This window comes from Excalfactoria chinensis, chromosome 2 (genome assembly GCF_039878825.1).
Source record: "Excalfactoria chinensis isolate bCotChi1 chromosome 2, bCotChi1.hap2, whole genome shotgun sequence".
NCBI lineage: Eukaryota > Metazoa > Chordata > Aves > Galliformes > Phasianidae > Excalfactoria > Excalfactoria chinensis.
Window position 1 is genome coordinate 56,039,913 of NC_092826.1, and position 18,585 is coordinate 56,058,497.

Sequence of the window (18,585 nt, forward strand, 5' to 3'; positions counted from 1 at the left end):
TATCTTTTCAATTTTCTAAATTCTTCAGTAGATATTTGGTAGTAGAAGATTGTTTTAACTTGTAATGCCTAAGCTAAGTCCTGACTTGGGCTTATGTAAATTTATCTTTTTCAGAATGGTTTAAAAATGTGTATCAAATTGTTGTGTGCTCTAAAACAGCCTTTTCATATTTCTGGTTTCCTGCGCTATTAAAACCTTTTTTTAATGGTTTTAGAATAAATTATTTTGTTTTTTACAATAGGACTTGAATATAAAAACAAAAAATATTCTTTCATTTTGACAAATTGTCTTAAGTTTGAATTGTCTTCCTTACTATAACGCTGATATTAATTGTTGAAGATTTCTAAAGTTAATAACATAGAAGATATTCCTAGAAGCTGACATAAAGACAGAAATTCACTTATATGTGTATTTTGGAATTATTAGGCATGTTCGAATTCATACTGGAGAGAAGCCTTATAAGTGTGATGAATGTGGGAAGAGTTTCACTGTAAAATCCACTCTGGATTGTCATGTTAAAACACATACAGGTCAGTATGATTTTTGAGTATCTTTGCTGAGAAGCTACTTACTTTCATAGCTGTTTTAGCTTAAAGGTTTTGGAAGGAATTATTTTCCTCGCATCATAGTGAAATATATGACATGAGTGCCATTGCTAGGTGACATTTGGTGCTTACAGCATCGAGTTAAAGATATTTACTCAGAATACCATCATATTGTTTCAGTGGCCTATACTAAGTGGGCTTAGGATGAGCCTTAGCATGAGTCTTTGATCATGGAAAACGTATGTATATATCTATAGTAATTTAATTTTAAATCAGCGGTAATATCTCAGTGCAAAGTAGTTTTCTTGAGCAAGAGGGTGGAGTTAAAAATAAATAAAAATTATACAATTTTTAAAATTGTAGAAGTTTGAGTTTGTGGTGGTTGTTAAAAATGCCACATTGTTTGCAAAAACTTAAGATTTGAGATAATTGTTTTAACTTTCTTTGAGCAACCTTCAATTATGCTTCCTTTCTGTTAATGTTATTAGGATGGTTAGGGTTGGAAGGGACATGCTTCCTTTCTGTTAATGTTATTAGGATGGTTAGGGTTGGAAGGGACCTTTAAAGATCATCCAATTCCAACCCCACTGCTATAAGCAGGGCTACCTCCCTCTAGGTCAGGTCTCATCCAGCCTGGCTTGAATGCATCCATGGAAGGGGTTTTCTATTGGATGCTCTTGGCCTTTGTACTGTGGTTACTGTACAGAGACCCTTCATTGTAATACATAAAACCAGGTCTTACATAGGGCTAAAGGATGTGAGATTTGGTTCTTTGACTAAATATTTACTTCTAGTGTCTCATTTTGAATTAGCATATATAGCGTGGGTGGCATAACACACGTTATTATACTCATGCTTCATTGCCTATTAATTTCTTGTGTATGTAATGGTTCCTTCTAATGTTTTAATTGGGTAGCAAGCAATATGACATAGTCTTGTAGATGCAATAAAGGACATTTAATTACATTTTCATGCTACTTTAGCATTTGGCGTTCGCATGTGTCTTTTCATGCCAATTTGTTATAGTCTTCTAGGTATCTGTTTTGACCCTTAGATCCCTGTTCATAGTTGAAGTTCAACATTGCAGTCCATCCATCCTTTTCACTCTTCAGAATTTTGGTTTGTTTGGTTTTTTTTTTTACAAAAATCACATCAGGTCTTAACTTGAATATTTATTCTCCTGTTTAAACAGGACTTCAGATCAACATCTGAAGTTTATTTAACCTTTCTTTAGAATAGAGTAGTTCACTTTGAAGGGACCTACGAAGGTGAAGTCAAACTGTCTGCTTCAAGACTAAACAGAAGTGAAAGCATATCATTAAGGGCATTATCCAAATGCCAGTTGAACTGTTTTGATTCTTTCATTGTCTCCTTGTCTTCCTTTTCACCCTGCCCTTTTTTTCCCCAGGTTTGTTTTGGTTTTAGTGGGAGAGACTGCAAAATGTTTTTTTCCATGGTTCTCTTAATGTGGGAGATGCCTGTGCTTGCAATCCATGTCTCTGTTGTCTTCGTGAACTACATTGGTTTGTGTTATTCTTAGGTTGTTTCTGCTGAACTTGAGCATTACCAGAGATTGTGTTTTTGTTAAGCAAAAAGTGACATAAGTGTTAGGATTTTGTAACCTGAATCTATAATCTGAAATAGGTTGAACTAAAATTCAGAAATTTGATGGGAAATTCTTCTGCATAAGTGAAACATGGAGCTCGATAGGAGAAACTGCATGCACTGTTTCTTAATTGTGATCTCATCAGCTGTAAATAATGAACATCTCCAGATAATAGTAGTGCAGTTCTGACCAGAAAGTAGAATTTGTCTGTTTTTTTTTCAAATTGAGGTGATTTTTTTTTAATTTTTTTTTTGAAACTACTTGGTTAGTGAGGAATTTGAGAGATGTTAGTGAAGATAAGAGGCATCAAGGTGACCTGATTCTGAATGAAAAATAAACTAGGTTTCTGAAATAAAGAGAAAGTAAAGATAGACTTAATTTAGGTTATTGGTTCATTTGAAAACCAGCCAAAGTATAAAGGAAAAGGCTAGTTATTTTAAATTCTTTTCATAATAGCTTAGAATCAATATTTTCTTATATTGTTTGTGCAGGGCTGTTGAATTTTAAAGTTATTCTCATTGATCTGTTTTACTTCTTTTTTTCCAGGTCAGAAGCTCTTCAGTTGTCATGTGTGCAGTAATTCTTTTTCTACAAAAGGAAGTCTAAAGGTCCACATGCGTCTACATACAGGAGCAAAGCCATTTAAATGTCCACACTGTGATTTACGGTTTCGTACTTCTGGGCGCAGAAAAACCCACATACAATGTCATTATAAACCAGAAACAAAGAAGGTTAGGAAGCCGGTTGCCCGTACTTCAGCTGAGGGACTGCAGCCAGTCAGCCTTCTTAATTCATCTTCAACAGATCCTAATGTATTCATCATGAATAACTCTGTCTTGACAAGTCAGTTTGATCAGAATTTACTTCAGCAAGGTCTTGTGGGCCAAGCTATCCTGCCTGCTTCTGTGTCAGGTAAAAATGGATGACTTTTTTGGTGGTGGTATTTAAATCAAGTATTGAACCTTGTTTTCTGTTAAGAGTTGAGAAACTCATCTAACACTACTTCCAAACAGGTCAGTGTTGTGTTGAGTGATAACTTGATGCACAGTGATGACATAAATAGAAATTTATTTATTTGAGAATGAAAGTGAAAATGTTAACGGTAGTCACAGTTAACCTAGAAGGTTCTCTTCAAGTCTGCTGTGGTGTTGGACTGTAGAAAGGAAAAAAATGCTGATAATAAGTAGGTAGACTACTTGTATTCTATTTGGTAATATTCTTACCTTTCCCTAAAAAGGAGAGAAGCAAAACAATTTTTAATACCTCATTTATCACAAATCAAACTTATCAAATAACATTTACCAGTATCTTCCAAACTCATTTGGCTGGATTTAGATAACTGTTTAGAGTAAATCACAAGATGAGCTCAAATTACTAGAGTTAAATATGGGAGTGATACATTACTCTGAAACTACCTAATCATACAATTATAGAATCATAGAATCACAAGGTTGGAAAGGACCTACAAGATCATCTAGTCCAACTGCCCTCGCATTTCCGTAGCTACAGCAAACCCCTAAACCATATCTCGTAGTTCCTCATCCAGACGCCTCTTGAACACTGCCAGGGGCAGTGACTCTACCACCTCCCTGGGCAGCCATTCTGGCGCCTCACTCTCTGAGAGAAAATGTTTTTCCTTATGTCTAAAATGTTGGCTTGGATTTCTGAGTAAACAGAATGAGGCATTTATAGTATGCTCAGAAATCCTAGGAAGAGGGAGGAAACTTCTGAAACCCAGGCTTGTGATTCACATTTTGCCCTGAGTAGATATTTCTTGCAAAGATGTTTCTATGCTAAAGGATTTCTTATACACAAAGGAGGATGATTTTGGGGCATCCACCAAAGGAAGCTGGTTTTAATAAAGGTGTTTTTGGAGGTTGTGTGTTAAACACAAAGAGATCTTTTCACCTTTTAGGAGCTTTTTTAGAGATTGTCTCTTCAATTCTTAATGTTAGCTTTCTAAGTCATTAAGATTTCAATTTTCAAATGCTAATGCACTTTATTTTTGACCCATGTTATTACTTAGGATGTACATTGATCCCTTGTACAATATTTATGTGCAATGCATAAATATGGTAACAACTCGTGTTTTGAGAGTCAGGATGTACATATCTCGTTTGTCCAATTGCCTCTTGTTTTTAGGGGTGGCATACAATTAAGAGCACTTAAAGCAAATTTCTTCAGATTCATTTTTGTACTTGCTCTGGAATGGTTCTTGTTTTGGAGGATGCCAGCTACTGCTTAAATAATAACCCTAAATTACATGGAATTATAACATTCTAAGCTAGCCAGCTGGAACGTTGTATGTATGTAGTTTCTTTATTGATTTTATTTATAAAATTAAGCAAGCTAAAAGAGGTGGTCAGTAATGATAAAGAAAAACATAATACAACTGTTTTCTTTGGTAGCTGGAGGTGACTTAACTGTGTCCTTGACAGATGGTAGCTTGGCCACTCTTGAAGGAATACAGTTACAACTTGCTGCTAATCTGGTTGGACAAAATGTTCAAATCTCTGGAATAGATGCTTCTAGTATTAACAACATCACATTACAGGTAGGTTGCTTTCAGTTCATTGATTTTATAGAGTCAGTTTGAAGACTGAAGGACGTTTAATGAGTATATGTACTTCTGGAGTAGTGCCTTTGAGTGAAGCTTCTGACAAATCCATGCTGTTTCATTTGTATCTCATTAATACTTAGGTGCATGGTGGGATTTTTTGTTTTATATTTTCTCTTCAAGTTTTTCAAATTTTTACCTCTCTGGGATTTTGTCACATTTCTTTAAAATCCATATATTTCTTTTCTTCTTATGGTATTTTGTCTTTTCACTTTAAAAAACATTTTAGGCAACATCTTCCCAGTCACCTTCCTTCTCAAAACAAAATAACTCAAATGATTACTGAGAATTTTCCTTACCCGCGACACCTGCTTTATTTGTCTAGTTTTAAATATTCAGATTCACAATTCAAATGCCATTTGAACTTGTAAAATGAACAGTAGAAATACTTTACGCCAAAGGAGGTGAGATGATTAAATTTGAAAACTCAAAACGACATGAAAGAACAATTTTGATGAAATCAGTCGGGTTTGACAGTTTAAGAGTATTGTTTTTAGGCTGGAAAAGACCTGTCCAACTCCTAGGTCAAGAGAAGACCATCTTCTAAGTTGCATTGGTTTATTTGAAGTCTCTCTACTTAAAAATATTATAGCCAAAAATAAAAGAAACTATATTCTAGTTTTGTTTTAATTCCCAAGCACTCATCCCTAAAAGGGGAACAGTGTATATTTAAATATTGAAAACAGATTTTTCTGGTGAACTGGGACTTTTATGACCCATAGAGGCTGAAAAACAGGTCATTTCTGATAGTGTTTTTCCCTTCTGCTCCTTACCTTTTCACTTTCAATAACTAGAAAGCAGTAAGTCTTGCATGCAACAATAATACACTGCAAAATGTCGATTTAGTAGGTACTCAGTATGCCTATTTGTAGCTGTGATCGTGATTTCCCAAACACTGAGGTTGAATAGACATCATACATATAGATACTTCAAAATTTTTGTGTTATTTTTTTTATTGGTAAGCTTAAATATTATATATTCTAATTTCACCTTTTTGAATTATGGATTTGTTATAAATATTCAGGTAACCCTGAATTAAGTTGAATTGATCAGATTGAGAATTTGTTTTTCAGATTGATCCAAGCATTCTACAGCAAACCTTACAGCAGAGTAATATACTTGCTCAGCAGCTAACTGGAGATCCCAATATGGCTCCACAGAATCCTTCCCTCCAGACAACAGAAAATGCAGTCCCAGCTAATGTGGTTATTCAGCCTATATCAGGTCTGTCTTTGCAGCCTACAGTAACATCTTCAGCTAGCATGACAATTGGATCCCTATCTGAGCAAGAGTCTGTGCTGACGACCAGTGCTAGTGGTAAGTAGTGCTATTAGTCTTATGCTTTGAATTCCTTAGCATTGATTTTATTACACTTATTTTTTTATCAGTTCATGTAGTAATTTAGGTATACCCTTCTTGCAACAGCACATTTGTTGAATTCTACAACTGTTATCACTTTCAAATACAAAGGTTTCATAGTGTAGGCTACAGAATAGAAGAATATTTTAGGAACCTAAAAGCTTTATTCTGAAAATTTTAAGTTGTAGAAGTATAAATTAGACTGTGGAAATATTTTTTGCTTTAGATTATAAGTTCTAGCATCTTACCTTGGTGAAGTCTTTTATAGTCATTCAAAAAATAATGTATTGATTGTAGTTGTACAAAATATATGTCATAAAGAAAGGATATTCTTAGAATTTTTTGTTCTACCTTTTTATATTTAGGTACACAGGACATCTCCCAGGTCATGACTTCCCAGGGTATGGTGTCATCTTCAAATGGACAGCATGAGATAACATTGACCATAAATAATTCCAGTTTGAGCCAAGTTCTAGCTCACGCTACAGGTTCTACTACTGCAAGCTCATCAGGAAGTCCTCAAGAAATCACTCTTACAATATCTGGTTGGTATTTCTGATGATTTTTTTGTGGTACCACATCTCTGATTCATAGGCTGGTACAGTATTTGAGCATATTTTTGCTGTCAGCTACATTCCTGTGGGTTATTCTTTTATTCATCAGCTTTTAGAAGTACCTACCTTTGTAAACCAAATGCAATTGCAGTGAGTATGAATGTTAGATTAGTTTCCTGTTTTATTCATAGTCTTATTTCAACAGATATTTCTCAGGGGTGTGTGTAACCAGTTCTTATTTCCTTGCTGTGCCTCATTTGGCTTAGTGCAACTCCTAGGTAATACTGGGTTGGATAGGAGCAAGCAGCTCAAGGTAGGCATTGAGGTTGAGTTTGTTTAATCTAAATTTACTTACATACCTGTTCTAGTGCATATTCCAATAGATGTTCTGACCATTCTTGGATGTGTACTGTTCGGTCCCTATAGTAACTAGTTAGTACTCTAGATGTCTTTAAACACATTTAGACTAACTGCCTGTACTGCCTTTAAGAAACTGATTTTACATACAATGTGATTAGCTGTTCACTTCCTTTAATGATACTTTTGTTTAATTACATTTCTTAAATAGATCCTGTATTTTAACTATTAGCCTTTAGTTTGCTAGCTTGTATAGTTCCATGAAGTTCATGCCTTAAATTTAAGATCAATCAATATTTGTCTAAACATTAAGAAGTACAGGCATTTGTGTATTGCCTTCTAAATCTGTATTAAGAACATGTTGAAGTTTTGTGTAAAAATGTGCATGTGAAGAAATGAATCTTGTTTTGTTTTTATCTTCTGCTTTTAATTTATGATCACTTAAAAAAAAATTAAGTACAATAGTAGAATAATATTGAGATATTTCTGGCTGTAATAGGACTAATTTCTGTTTTAGGTCAAGATCTTATTCAGCATAATTCTGGAAGCAGCGATCTGAATAGTAGCTTAAGGCTGACAGCACCAACCATCAACAATCAGAGTACAGGTGCAACATTAACTATAAGCAACGACCACCTTCTTTCTCAGGGCACTTCACTAAATGCTCCAGGTATGTTTCCTGTGATCATCTTACAAAAAATAAGTTTGTTAAAAAGTGTATAGCAGGAATAATACCATTTTGCACATTACAATTAAGTAACAAGATTTAGATGTCTTCTCACTAGTTTAAAATTGCTGTACCAATTTAAATTATTCACTCCACAGAACATGAAGGAAATGCTTACCCCTTGGATATTCTGTACATTGTTTATTTGTTTTTTTGCATATTTTCCAGAACTTAATACAACAAGTGGAACAAACCTCCCCTCAACGACACCCATGTCTCAGTCTACAGTTTCTGCCCAGAATTTGGTCATGTCTTCATCAGCAGTTGGAGGAGATGGTAGTGTCACTTTGACTCTTGCTGATACTCAGGGAATGTTGTCAGGTGGTCTTGATGCGGTTACGCTTAATATCACATCACAGGTAAGAAGTGTTTTTCTGAACTGACAGGTAAACTAACATTGTTGTCTTAGAGGGCTGGAATTTAGAATTTTTCTTAGAAAATACTTTTGGGATCATTTTTTTGTGATAAACTGGTTTTATATATGGGTTATATGGGTTCTGAAACTAATTCTTTAGAAGGCAAAAGCTGTCAAGACCTGTTAAAATACAAGAAACTTAACATCTTCCAATTGTAACTTTTTTTTGTTTTTCTCTTTAAATAAAAAGGGGGATGAGTAAAGAATATTTGTGGGTACTCTTGGATTAGTTGTTACCTAATTGTAAAACCGATAGATGTTATTTTCTCAAGGACTGGCATAAATGTTAGAGTAAAAATGTTTTCAGAAATGTTAATAGCAAATCTAACTAAGGTAAGGTACATGCAGGATAAATAGTGAAAAAGATGATTGTCTGTTTGCTTTATTTTTTTTTCCTCCTCGTTAAACTTTGGCTGTATCTTTGTTCTTTGTGGTTGTGAGTGAAACTGTTTTGTCATTCTTAATGAATTGCTTGTTCTGGTTGGCAAAGTAGCAAAACCTGTTGTTTTTTTTTATTCCCGCTCTTCAAAAGATAGGACAATATAATCAAAACAAGAAACTGTATTGGAGAGAACTGAAAAGCAGTTTTAAAATTATCTGAGGAAGAATAGTTAATCTTTAGTAATAGGACACATTATGAAGACTGTAGTGTAGTACTTTCCTTGAGGTCCTGCATCCTGGAGACCTAAATAAGAGCATTCTTTTACCTTGTGCGTGCTCGTGAACATACAAACTTCTGAAGAGTAATTGAGACGGGTCTTTTCACAGCAGCGTGAAAATGTTTAAATTAATTATACTGTCTGGAAATGGATCCAGGCTAGGGCCATTGAGATGATTAGAGAGCTGGAGCACCTCTACTATCAAGAGAGGCTGAGAGTTGGGGATGTTAAGCCTGGAGAAGAGAAGGATTTGGGGAGAATTGTACTGTACCCTTTCAGTACTTAAAGGGAGCTTATGAAAAAGATGGAGACTGACTTTACGCAGCCTAATAGTGAGAGGACAGTTTTAAATAAGAGAGATTTAGATTAGACGTTAGGGGGAAGTTCTTCACTCAGAGGGTGATGAGGCACTGAGACTGCCCAGAGAAGCTGTGGGTGCCTGGAGGAATTTGAAGCCAGGTAGGATGGGGCTTTGATCTAGTGGAATGTGTTCTTGCCCATGGAAGGTGTGTTGAAACTAGATAGATGGCCCTTTCCAATGCAAGATGTTCTGTGATTAAAGAGTTAGAGTTAGAAGAAGTTAGTCAAGAACAGTGCCACTTGACTATCATCTCCCAAGCAGCTTCAGTATTAATTTCATTTTTATCATAACATAAAATTTTTGTAGTGTCATCAAAAGCCAAAGTCAAGAAAAGGTTGTGGGAAGGCTTCTTGCGTGATTCTTGTGAACTGTTGAGGACTTCTGACATTGCAGAGTAAAGGAGCAACATACAGTTTCATTTCAGACTTTGTGATAATTTAAGCAATGTAAATTTAGCAGTGTTGATGTTTATTAATAGGACAGACACTATTCTTAATACTAAGCTAAGTAAAAAATTGGACGCTGCACAATCACACTATGTTGTATGAATCTTGATTAATGGGCTGGTAGTACGTAACATTAACATACATTTACTTGGGAGATGTAGAAAACTTTAATGGTAATGGAGAAATAGAAGTAGCATGATTTTTAAAATTCTGAAACTTAATTTGTTACTTCATATTTTGACTTTCATGTGTTTTGGAAGTGTGTTTGATTAATAGATTCAAAAAAGAAAAAAAATTGTGGGAGGACCACACAAAAGCAAAAAATAGCATTGTGGAAAGCATCACCTGAAGAGGCAAAAGACAAATGAAGGTTGAAATATTCAGCAATTGATGCAGGACTGGGAAAAATTAGCAGTTCTGCCTTTTTACGGACTTCCAGTTGTTCTTACGCTTACTTTGGTATATTTAAAATGGGAGGAGAAAAGAGAAAGCTTATAGCAGTTGTTCAAATAAGTTGTCATGGTCTTTTTCAAGAAAAAAAAGGAGTTTTGAGGTATAAAAATAAGTCGTGTGACGGCAATTAGTTGTTTAAATGTAGTTACTCTTCCTTTTTTTTCTTTTTTTTTTTTTCCCTCCCCTCTTTGACAGGGTCAGCAGTTCCCTGCTATACTCGCAGATTCCAGTATCGCTAGCCAAAGTGGGTCAGGCTCACAGCAAGTCATATTGGTGAGCCATACACCCCATTCAGCAACTGCAAACTCTGATGAAATAACGTATCAGGTAGATACAATATATTTCTGTATCTCTTGTGGGTCAAGAATGTTATTAATAAAAATATTAGAATAATTCCTTGTTATACTGAGGTAGGAAGGCTGATGTCATTCCCAAGTAAGACCATTGGGAAGAGGTTCATTGTGACTTCCTTGTCAGCCAGATTGTGTTTAAATTTTGAGCTGAAAAAGCTTCATCATATAGAAAAGAGAAATAAGTCAAATAATGTGTTTCTTTCTACAAACTGTAGCACTGTGTACTCAGCAATTTTCTCCAAAAATAAAAATAAAATCACAAGTAAATTTGTTAGATAATAAATAAAAGAAGTTAAGAGCTATGGGGAAAAGCAGTACCTATTGCAATATCTTTTCTTTCTGGGTGGGTTTTTTGTTGTTTTTTTTTTTTGTTTTTTTTTTTTTTTTCAGCCAAATTGTTTTAATAATGGAGTATAAACTCTTCATCTTGAGCTTCCACAGTCTGTTACACATGTTTAATGTCAGCACTAATATCAGAAGAGGTAGCTCAGTCTTGTTGAAGTTAGAATTAATGTTTTTTTCCAACCTGGTTGCATAATCTCTAAACTGGGAAACATGGTAGAGGAAGATGATGACTAATAGCCAAAAGAAGTGGGGAACTGAATTGGCTAGCAGAAGTCAACATGTAGGCAAGTTGTGACTGATATGAGTGAGAGAAACTTCAAACATGAAAGACCTCGAAAAGAGGGGACCCTCCTCTAATTTGTGCTCATAAGGGTAGTGAGATGACAAAATAGTAAAGGAAACTCCCTCAGGCTTCTTGGAAACTGTCAGAAATGCATACCTCTCTGACACATCTGTACAATGATAGATGCAACTGGAGTCTGCAATTTGACGGGTATCACAGAAAGAAGGTAGAGCACACACACAAATGAAGCACAGCTTTGATAGGATGATGGCTTTTTAGGACAGGACAAGACTACAGTGGGATTACAAGGAAGAACTGGTTGGGAATATGAATGTCAGGAACGCCCTTGGTTCCAGAATTACTAGCGCAACAACACATCATCAGTAGGGTAAAACTAACCTCTCTCACAAAGGTCTAAGACTACAGGTAACAGAGTTCAGGCACCAGAGAGGAGGAAACAAACAAAAAACAAAGACTGAATTGCTGCACTCAACAATGTTGTTACCTTTGTAACAGAGTCAGTGCCAAGGCCAATTGCTAGTGGCATACCTCAGGGTTGAATGACCTGCACAACAGAACAGAGAGCTCAACTGATTTGCAGGTTATAGAAAACTCTGAGGAGTTTTTGATAGACTGGATAGTTGTGCTGCTATTCAGAAGCAAATTGAAAGGCTGGAGAACTGAGCCAACAGGAACCTTGTGAAATTCCACTTAGGGAAATGCAGAGTTCAGTTCCTGGAGGAAAATAAACCTTTGCACTGGTACATGCTGGAAGTCAGCTTAGTAGAGCAGGACTGGTTGGGGGGGGGTGGGAAGGGGTACTAGTGAACAAGTAGTTAACCATGAGTTAGTGTGCTCTTGCAGTGCCAACAGCATCCTTGGATTTATTTAAGAGGAGGATTGGGAGGGAGGTGATTGTTCCCCTCTACTCAGCTCTTGTAAGACCCCATCTGGAGTACTGTGTCCACGCCTGGAGCCCCCACCACAAGAAAGATGCAGAGCTCTTGGAGTGGTTCCAGGGGAGGGCCACTAAGATGATCAGATGGTAGAAGCACCTCTCCTATGAAGAAAGCTTGAGGGAAATGGGCTTGTTTAGCTTGAAAAGGAGAAGGTTCCAGGGAGACCTCATTGTGGCCTTTCAGTATTTGATGGGAACGTATAAGCAGGAGGGGGAATGGCTGTTTACATGGGTGGATAGTGAGAGTTTAAAACCATTTCCTCTTGTCCTGGGACACGGGAGGTTTAGGTTAGATATAAGGAGGAAGTTTTTTGCACAGAGGGTGTTATCACACTGGAACAGGTTGCCCAAGGAGGTTGTGGATGCCCCTTCCCTGAGGGTATTCGAGACCAGGCTGGATGTGGCTCTGGGCAGCCTGGTCTGGTGATCAGTGCTCTTGCACACAGCAGGGCAGTTGAAACTCGATGATGACTGTGGTCCTTTTGCAACCCAGGCCATTCTATGATTCTGTGATTGCCAGTAGGGCAAAAGGAGATGGTCCTTCCCCTTTATTTAGCCCCAATGAAAGGCCATGATCTGGAGTCATTTGTCCAGTCATGAGCACACCAGTAGAAGAAGAACATGAACATATGGGAGGGAGTGAAGTGAAGGGCCCCAGAGATGACTGTGTAAGTGTCTGTCATAGGATGACAGAGTGCAGGGACTGTTCAGCCTGATAAAAGCCATCACAGTGGTTGTTGGTGGTGAGGTTGTTCTTAACAGTGTGCACAGTGTCTGATGCGAGGGAGTAAAACAGACAGAGCCAGACAGATTTCAGTGGTGCCTAGTGAAAGAATAACAGGCAATAACACTTGTTTCGCTGTGATTGAAGGTGGTTAAACCCTGGACAGGCTCTCAAGAGAGGCTGAGGAGTTTCTAAACTCAACCATGTTTAGAACCTGTCTGGACATGGCCATGAGCCTGCTCTAGGAATTTTGGAACACATGATCACAAGACATCCCCTCCAACTTGAGATATTCTATTAACATCTCATGCACATTCTTTTAATATTTGCATGTGGCTGATTGCGAATTCTGAACAATTTTGCAGGGTTCATATTCTCTGTGAAAATAAATGATCTAAAATTTTACTTGACCATATTGTCTCTCTTCTAAATCTAATTTTATTCAATCTATATCTGCTTTCATAAAGGTAGCGTCTCATAAGGCTTACTGGAATGGAGTGTCACCTGCAAACTGTGACAGTTCCTGAGTAGCCATATGGTAGCAGTCCAAATGTAACACTAATGAAGATTACTTTCCTTTCTGGTGATTGTTAATTGACTAGTAAACATTTCAGCAGTTTCATGAGACTTTCCAACCAGTTGGAAATGTATAAATAAGTGTGTGAGATAAAAGGTTTTTTATAATCCCTTCTTTCAGTTGGTTTGATATTGCATTATTACTAATTTTGTTACTGTTCCTGCCTTCTACTATGGGTAACGTTCTGCAGTGCTCTGTACCTTTCTCAAGTTTAGTTCTTCCTGAATAAGTTACTTAGGAAAGCACTTAGTTTCTTTTCTGTATTCTCATATATTTCTTTTTAAAGAAAAAAGTTCTTTGAAGTTGAACAAGTTTTCTGTTATCTTATTCGAGGAAAGTGAACACAGTAAAACCATGCCCAGACCCTCTCAGTTTTTCATTGTTATTTCAGTTAATCTGAGACTGTGTTAGTAGCTCAAAACTGCCTACTTACTGTAATAGAACCCCTGATGAATCAATGAACCATATGGAAAAACAAACATTTTCCTTCATAAATATCAGAGATGCTTTCTCTCTTTTTTTTTTTTTTTATCTGACACTTCTTTGGCTTTGAATTTTGTTTGGTGAGAATCATCTCAGATCTCAGGAATATAAAACCGAGTGTAAGAAAATATTTATGTGCTCAAACACATTGGATTTGTTACAACATAAATGAATTTGAGCATAGCTAATCTTTTGTTTCCTTAAAATTTGGTCATTCTTAAAAGCAGTGAAATACATGTTTATGTTTACAGACAACTTGTCTTTCCTTTGTGTTGATAAGGTGCTTGCAAGCATTCTCCAAAAATTGGCCACGTCAAAGCAACATTCAGAACAACCACCCAGTCTGCTGTGAGTGAACTTAAGTAATTATTTGACTGTGTTTTATAAATCATTATAGGTGACAGAGGTTTCTCCTAATGTGACTAAAAGCAATCAAGCAGAAAAAGAAGGTCGTGTGCACCAGTGTTTTGAATGTAGTCAAACCTTTTCGTCAGCCACCATGTTGATGCATCACAGTAAAGAGGTCCATGGCAAGGAAAGAATACATGTTTGTCATGTCTGCAATAAAGCCTTTAAGCGGGCAACGCATCTCAAGGTATTTGGTAATAACAGTGGATTGTTAACTTGTTCTTTTGTTCTGGAATTGTTGCCATGTTACTGAAGGATACCTGCTGGCTCTTTACTTTCCCTGCCTGTTCCTGTGTGTGAAGTACTGAGAGGGGGAATTTAAATGACAACATACGCTGCGATAACTCTTTCATGGAGCATGGGGAAGTTTTTAATGCATATGCTGCCCACAAAAAGAAGAACGTGGGTACCCGTCGTATAAGCAGTGGTGTCAGAAAAAAGATGTTTATTCTTTTCTCTTATATGTGTTGTTACTTACGTTGTTTTCCAGATAGGCTTTTTGTAATTGTAAAATTCAAAGCAAAATCCTATTATTTGATTTCTGGGTATTCTGTTCTGTAAGTTTTAAAATTTGGGTCCTGGGTACAAATGCGTGTGTATCAGGCACATTGAGGGGAAGATGGCTACTGTAGTGAGGGGGAAAATATCTCCAGTGCTAGCTTATGATGCATAGTTGACCAAAATCTATGTTTGTAAGTGAAGAAAACATTCTAAGAGCGCTGGTTTTCATGACTAACGTTATATTATTTTACTTCAGATAACTTGTGATGGTACTAATGTGTGCAAAATAAATAGTTCTTGACAGAGGCCTTCAGAAATGTAAAGCTGCTGATGCCTCAGTCCTACAAAGAGATGATATACAAAAAAGTATCTCTCTTAGGAAAAAGAAAGATGCAGGCTTCCATCTTTTGTTTTCTGTTGATGACTAAGATCATCTGCTTTTATCTTCAAAATGTGAATATATTTCTGTGCTATATACTAAAGATGTTTGAAATGGTTCTAAGATGTCATCTTTCTCTATGCTACCTTAGGAGCACATGCAAACCCATCAGGCTGGACCTTCACTGAGTTCCCAGAAGCCTCGGGTGTTTAAGTGTGATACCTGTGAAAAAGCTTTTGCGAAACCAAGTCAACTGGAGAGACACTGTCGCATTCACACAGGTGTGACATCAGAAATGATCTTCATCTCATAGCATTTTCTCATGCCTATGTGACTGTTATATTTTGGAGTGTTTGCTCTTGGATGCAGGTAACTGCATTTAAATAACAAAGAAAAGAAAAAAGAAAATAAGAAGGTTAAAATAAGAGCAAACTTGAAATCTCAAGTAGCGTGATGTTCTGTTTAAATCTATGCTTAGCAGTGAGGCTAAGTATCTCCATATATTGGTACTTGCAACAGTGATGTGAATGCATGAGCTTATGTTGAAAATTTTGTCGTTGAAATAGATTAGTAAAAGGATGTTTTAAGGCATTGTTTAAAAATGCTGGCTATCTTCAAGACTATAATAGAATGAGCAAATGTCTTGGTGTATTCAGTGATGTTAAATGCATGTGGTGCTACGTGGTTAGTTCAACTACTAGTCAGTTCATCTGTGTCTGCTGCCAGAGTACAGTGTTGTGCTCTTTACCACTGAGTTATTTTCTTGATCTGTGATTCTATAATTATACTACACTGTCTCCTCCTAGGGAGCATGTATTTCCCTTGATAAAGTGCTCTTCAGGCTGCAGTTTTTGGCCTGCCACAAGGAGAAAGCCATGTGTAATAGAGCCCGTCTACCTTCCCCTTCACCTTGTAGGTATTAACAACATGAGTTTTAAACACTGGAGTCACTCCTCTGAAACAACTTCTTTCTTCCATGCCACTGCTACCAATTAATTGCTGTCATGTGTGCTGGAAGTAAAAAGGAATGGATAAAGTGATCTATATTGCTTCTAAGCTGCAGAAGACTAAGGAGCATAACTGTGCTGTAGCATAGGAGGACTCTTGAAACATGATCACTGTTTCCTTCAGTGAGTCAACCAGAGCTTTCTCTTTCTGCAGTATCACTTAAAGTCTTATGTAGCTTTTGGCTACTGTTTGTGAATTGAAAGCAAAATCTCTAATCTCTTTATTGAAGCTGTCTTGTTAGCTTTGTCATTTTTCCTTAGTTGGTATCACTTGCTTGTCTCATGAGGTATAATCTTTTGGTTGGATCTTCACTTTGTAATCACAGATTCAGTCTTGTAATTTTAAGTATGGTATAGGCTTGCCCATATATTCAGCTGTGTGTGCTCTCATTTCATATATCTCAAAATATTAGAATTTTCTTTTCTCTGACTTTAACAAATAAGTGTATTATTCAGATCCATTTGAACTGCTTTGGCTTTTCTGCAGAACTCACTGCCAGATGCCTCTGTATCATGCTGGACTTCCATTTATGCACCTTTGTTCTTCTATGTTTTGCACCAGCTGCAAACTGTCTTCACACTCAAGTGACTTTGAGCTGCACTTAATCACATTCTCTCAATCTCACTATCTCCTCCTGTTGCTTTCCCTGTCTGCTCATATGTCTGTCTTTCCTTGCTTCCTTCTTCCCTCTCTACACCAAGTGATCCATGTGGAGCTCTTTATTCCTGTCTCTAATCAGCACATGATCATGATCAGCACATTTCTCTCCCTGTTTAAAATTCTCCTCCACACATCTGCGTGCATTCTAACATGCTGCCCCAAATGTTGAGGGGACTGAATATGCTTTTTGAGTGCTGAAAAGCACCTTTAAATTCTTTATGTGACTTCTGGCAAGTTGTTGATGTGTAAGGATCATTGCCAGTATTGATTATTTAGATTACCTGATTATGCTGTTACATACTTGCTATGTTTTCATTATTTTCTCATATTTATGGCAGATTCTTAAAAGTTGCATCTGCTTCTACTCTTTGTTCATGAAGGACTTAATGTGGTGGAATTTTAGTCTACATTTAGTCTGCATTTAGACTGCATTGTGGTGTTACGAATAATAAATGACAGGATTTCCAATGGAAGATGATGGGTGAAAAAGCAGATGAAGCTGAAAACATAATAGAAGATTAAAATTAAGATTGTTCAGTGATAAATGACTTTGATTAGAGTTAGAATACTTCATATTTACCATTGTGGATAAGCAGGTACTGAGATCAAGGTATACCTTCTCTATCTGTGCTTTCTTGCAGGCTTTTGGAATGTATCATGAAGTTTGCAAATAAATGAACATAGTCTTGCTTTTTACTATGAAAAAAGAATTTAAGAAGAAGTATTCAAGAATCCATGTGTTGATGGATGAATTAGATCAGACCTATATAATGTATAGCCCACTATGGCATTGCTTGATTGGTTACAATGAATTTGGCTGATTCACTTGACTAATTCAGCACATACTCTGCATACTGTCAAAAGTAAATAATTACAAGAGTTGAGTTATTAGCATTTACCAGGCAGCTGAGATTCAGAAGTTCCAGGTGCTGCTTGTCTTTTTGCACATCTCATTCTGTTGCTTCTCTGCTGAGAACCCTAGCAGGAAAAGGCAGGAGGATGGAAAAAGAGGATTCATGAACGTGGTTAATTTATGTTTCAAATATTTTTGCTAAGGAAATTTTGAGATTTGGAAATTCTGAGAGCAGCTTCAGAGATTGTATACTGGAAAGGCATGGATAGATAGGGGTGTAAAAAGGGTGTCCTCCTTGTGTCTGCTGAGGAGTAAGTTTTCGGTGCAGGTGTAATAGGATAGACTTTAATATTAGTGGTCTGAGTCATCCACTTAGAGCAAATCAGCTCCTGGTAGATGAGCATTAAGTCCTGAAAAGGAGTAATGGGTAAGCTGATATGGTACAGCTGTTCTCATGTTTTAGAGGTTTCTGCTGATCCTGTGCATTCTAATCTAATGGGCTGTCTGCTTTCATTCCTCCATACCTTACTCAAAGAGAATTTCAGTTGTTGTGAGTGATGACTCTTCTTTTTGAGAGTAAAACAAAGAAAGGGAGTACAGCTTCTTTATGGTTACTGTGGTAGAAAGGAACATTCTCATTATATTGAAGGCAGGAAGAGAAAGGCAGAAGTTGCGATCAATGATGATTAACAGCCTTCAAAATTCCATAATAGCTTGCTTTCTGTTTAACTGGTTTAAATAATTCAGATGTTAATAAAAAGCAGTGCTGTGAGAGTCCCACAGATAGTCGGATAGCAGGGAACAAGACAGTTTCCTTCCTGCTTTGGCTCATGCTGTCCATTATAAAATATAATAGCACTTCAGGAAGGCTGTGAAGAGACCAGAGCCCCTTTATACATCTGTTTCTAATAAATCTGCACCATCATAGAAGAAATTATTTCTATTTTGGAATCA

At 36.7% G+C, this 18,585-nt stretch overlaps 1 protein-coding gene across 4 annotated transcripts in view; it reads left to right on the forward strand.

Moving 5' to 3' along the window:
• The window catches only part of ZNF236 (zinc finger protein 236), a 63,833-nt gene that overhangs the window by 41,719 nt on the left and 3,529 nt on the right, over nucleotides 1–18,585 (forward strand). For 2 of the 4 annotated variants that reach the window (XM_072329725.1, XM_072329726.1), the window contains exons 22-31: nucleotides 427–530; nucleotides 2,698–3,063; nucleotides 4,560–4,705; nucleotides 5,842–6,085; nucleotides 6,493–6,672; nucleotides 7,556–7,708; nucleotides 7,934–8,124; nucleotides 10,295–10,426; nucleotides 14,220–14,417; nucleotides 15,262–15,391. In XM_072329725.1, the coding sequence (XP_072185826.1) occupies nucleotides 427–530; nucleotides 2,698–3,063; nucleotides 4,560–4,705; nucleotides 5,842–6,085; nucleotides 6,493–6,672; nucleotides 7,556–7,708; nucleotides 7,934–8,124; nucleotides 10,295–10,426; nucleotides 14,220–14,417; nucleotides 15,262–15,391 (1,844 nt within the window). The remainder of the gene's footprint in view (nucleotides 1–426; nucleotides 531–2,697; nucleotides 3,064–4,559; nucleotides 4,706–5,841; nucleotides 6,086–6,492; nucleotides 6,673–7,555; nucleotides 7,709–7,933; nucleotides 8,125–10,294; nucleotides 10,427–14,219; nucleotides 14,418–15,261; nucleotides 15,392–18,585) is intronic. The other 2 variants (XM_072329723.1, XM_072329724.1) reach the window with 2 other exon arrangements.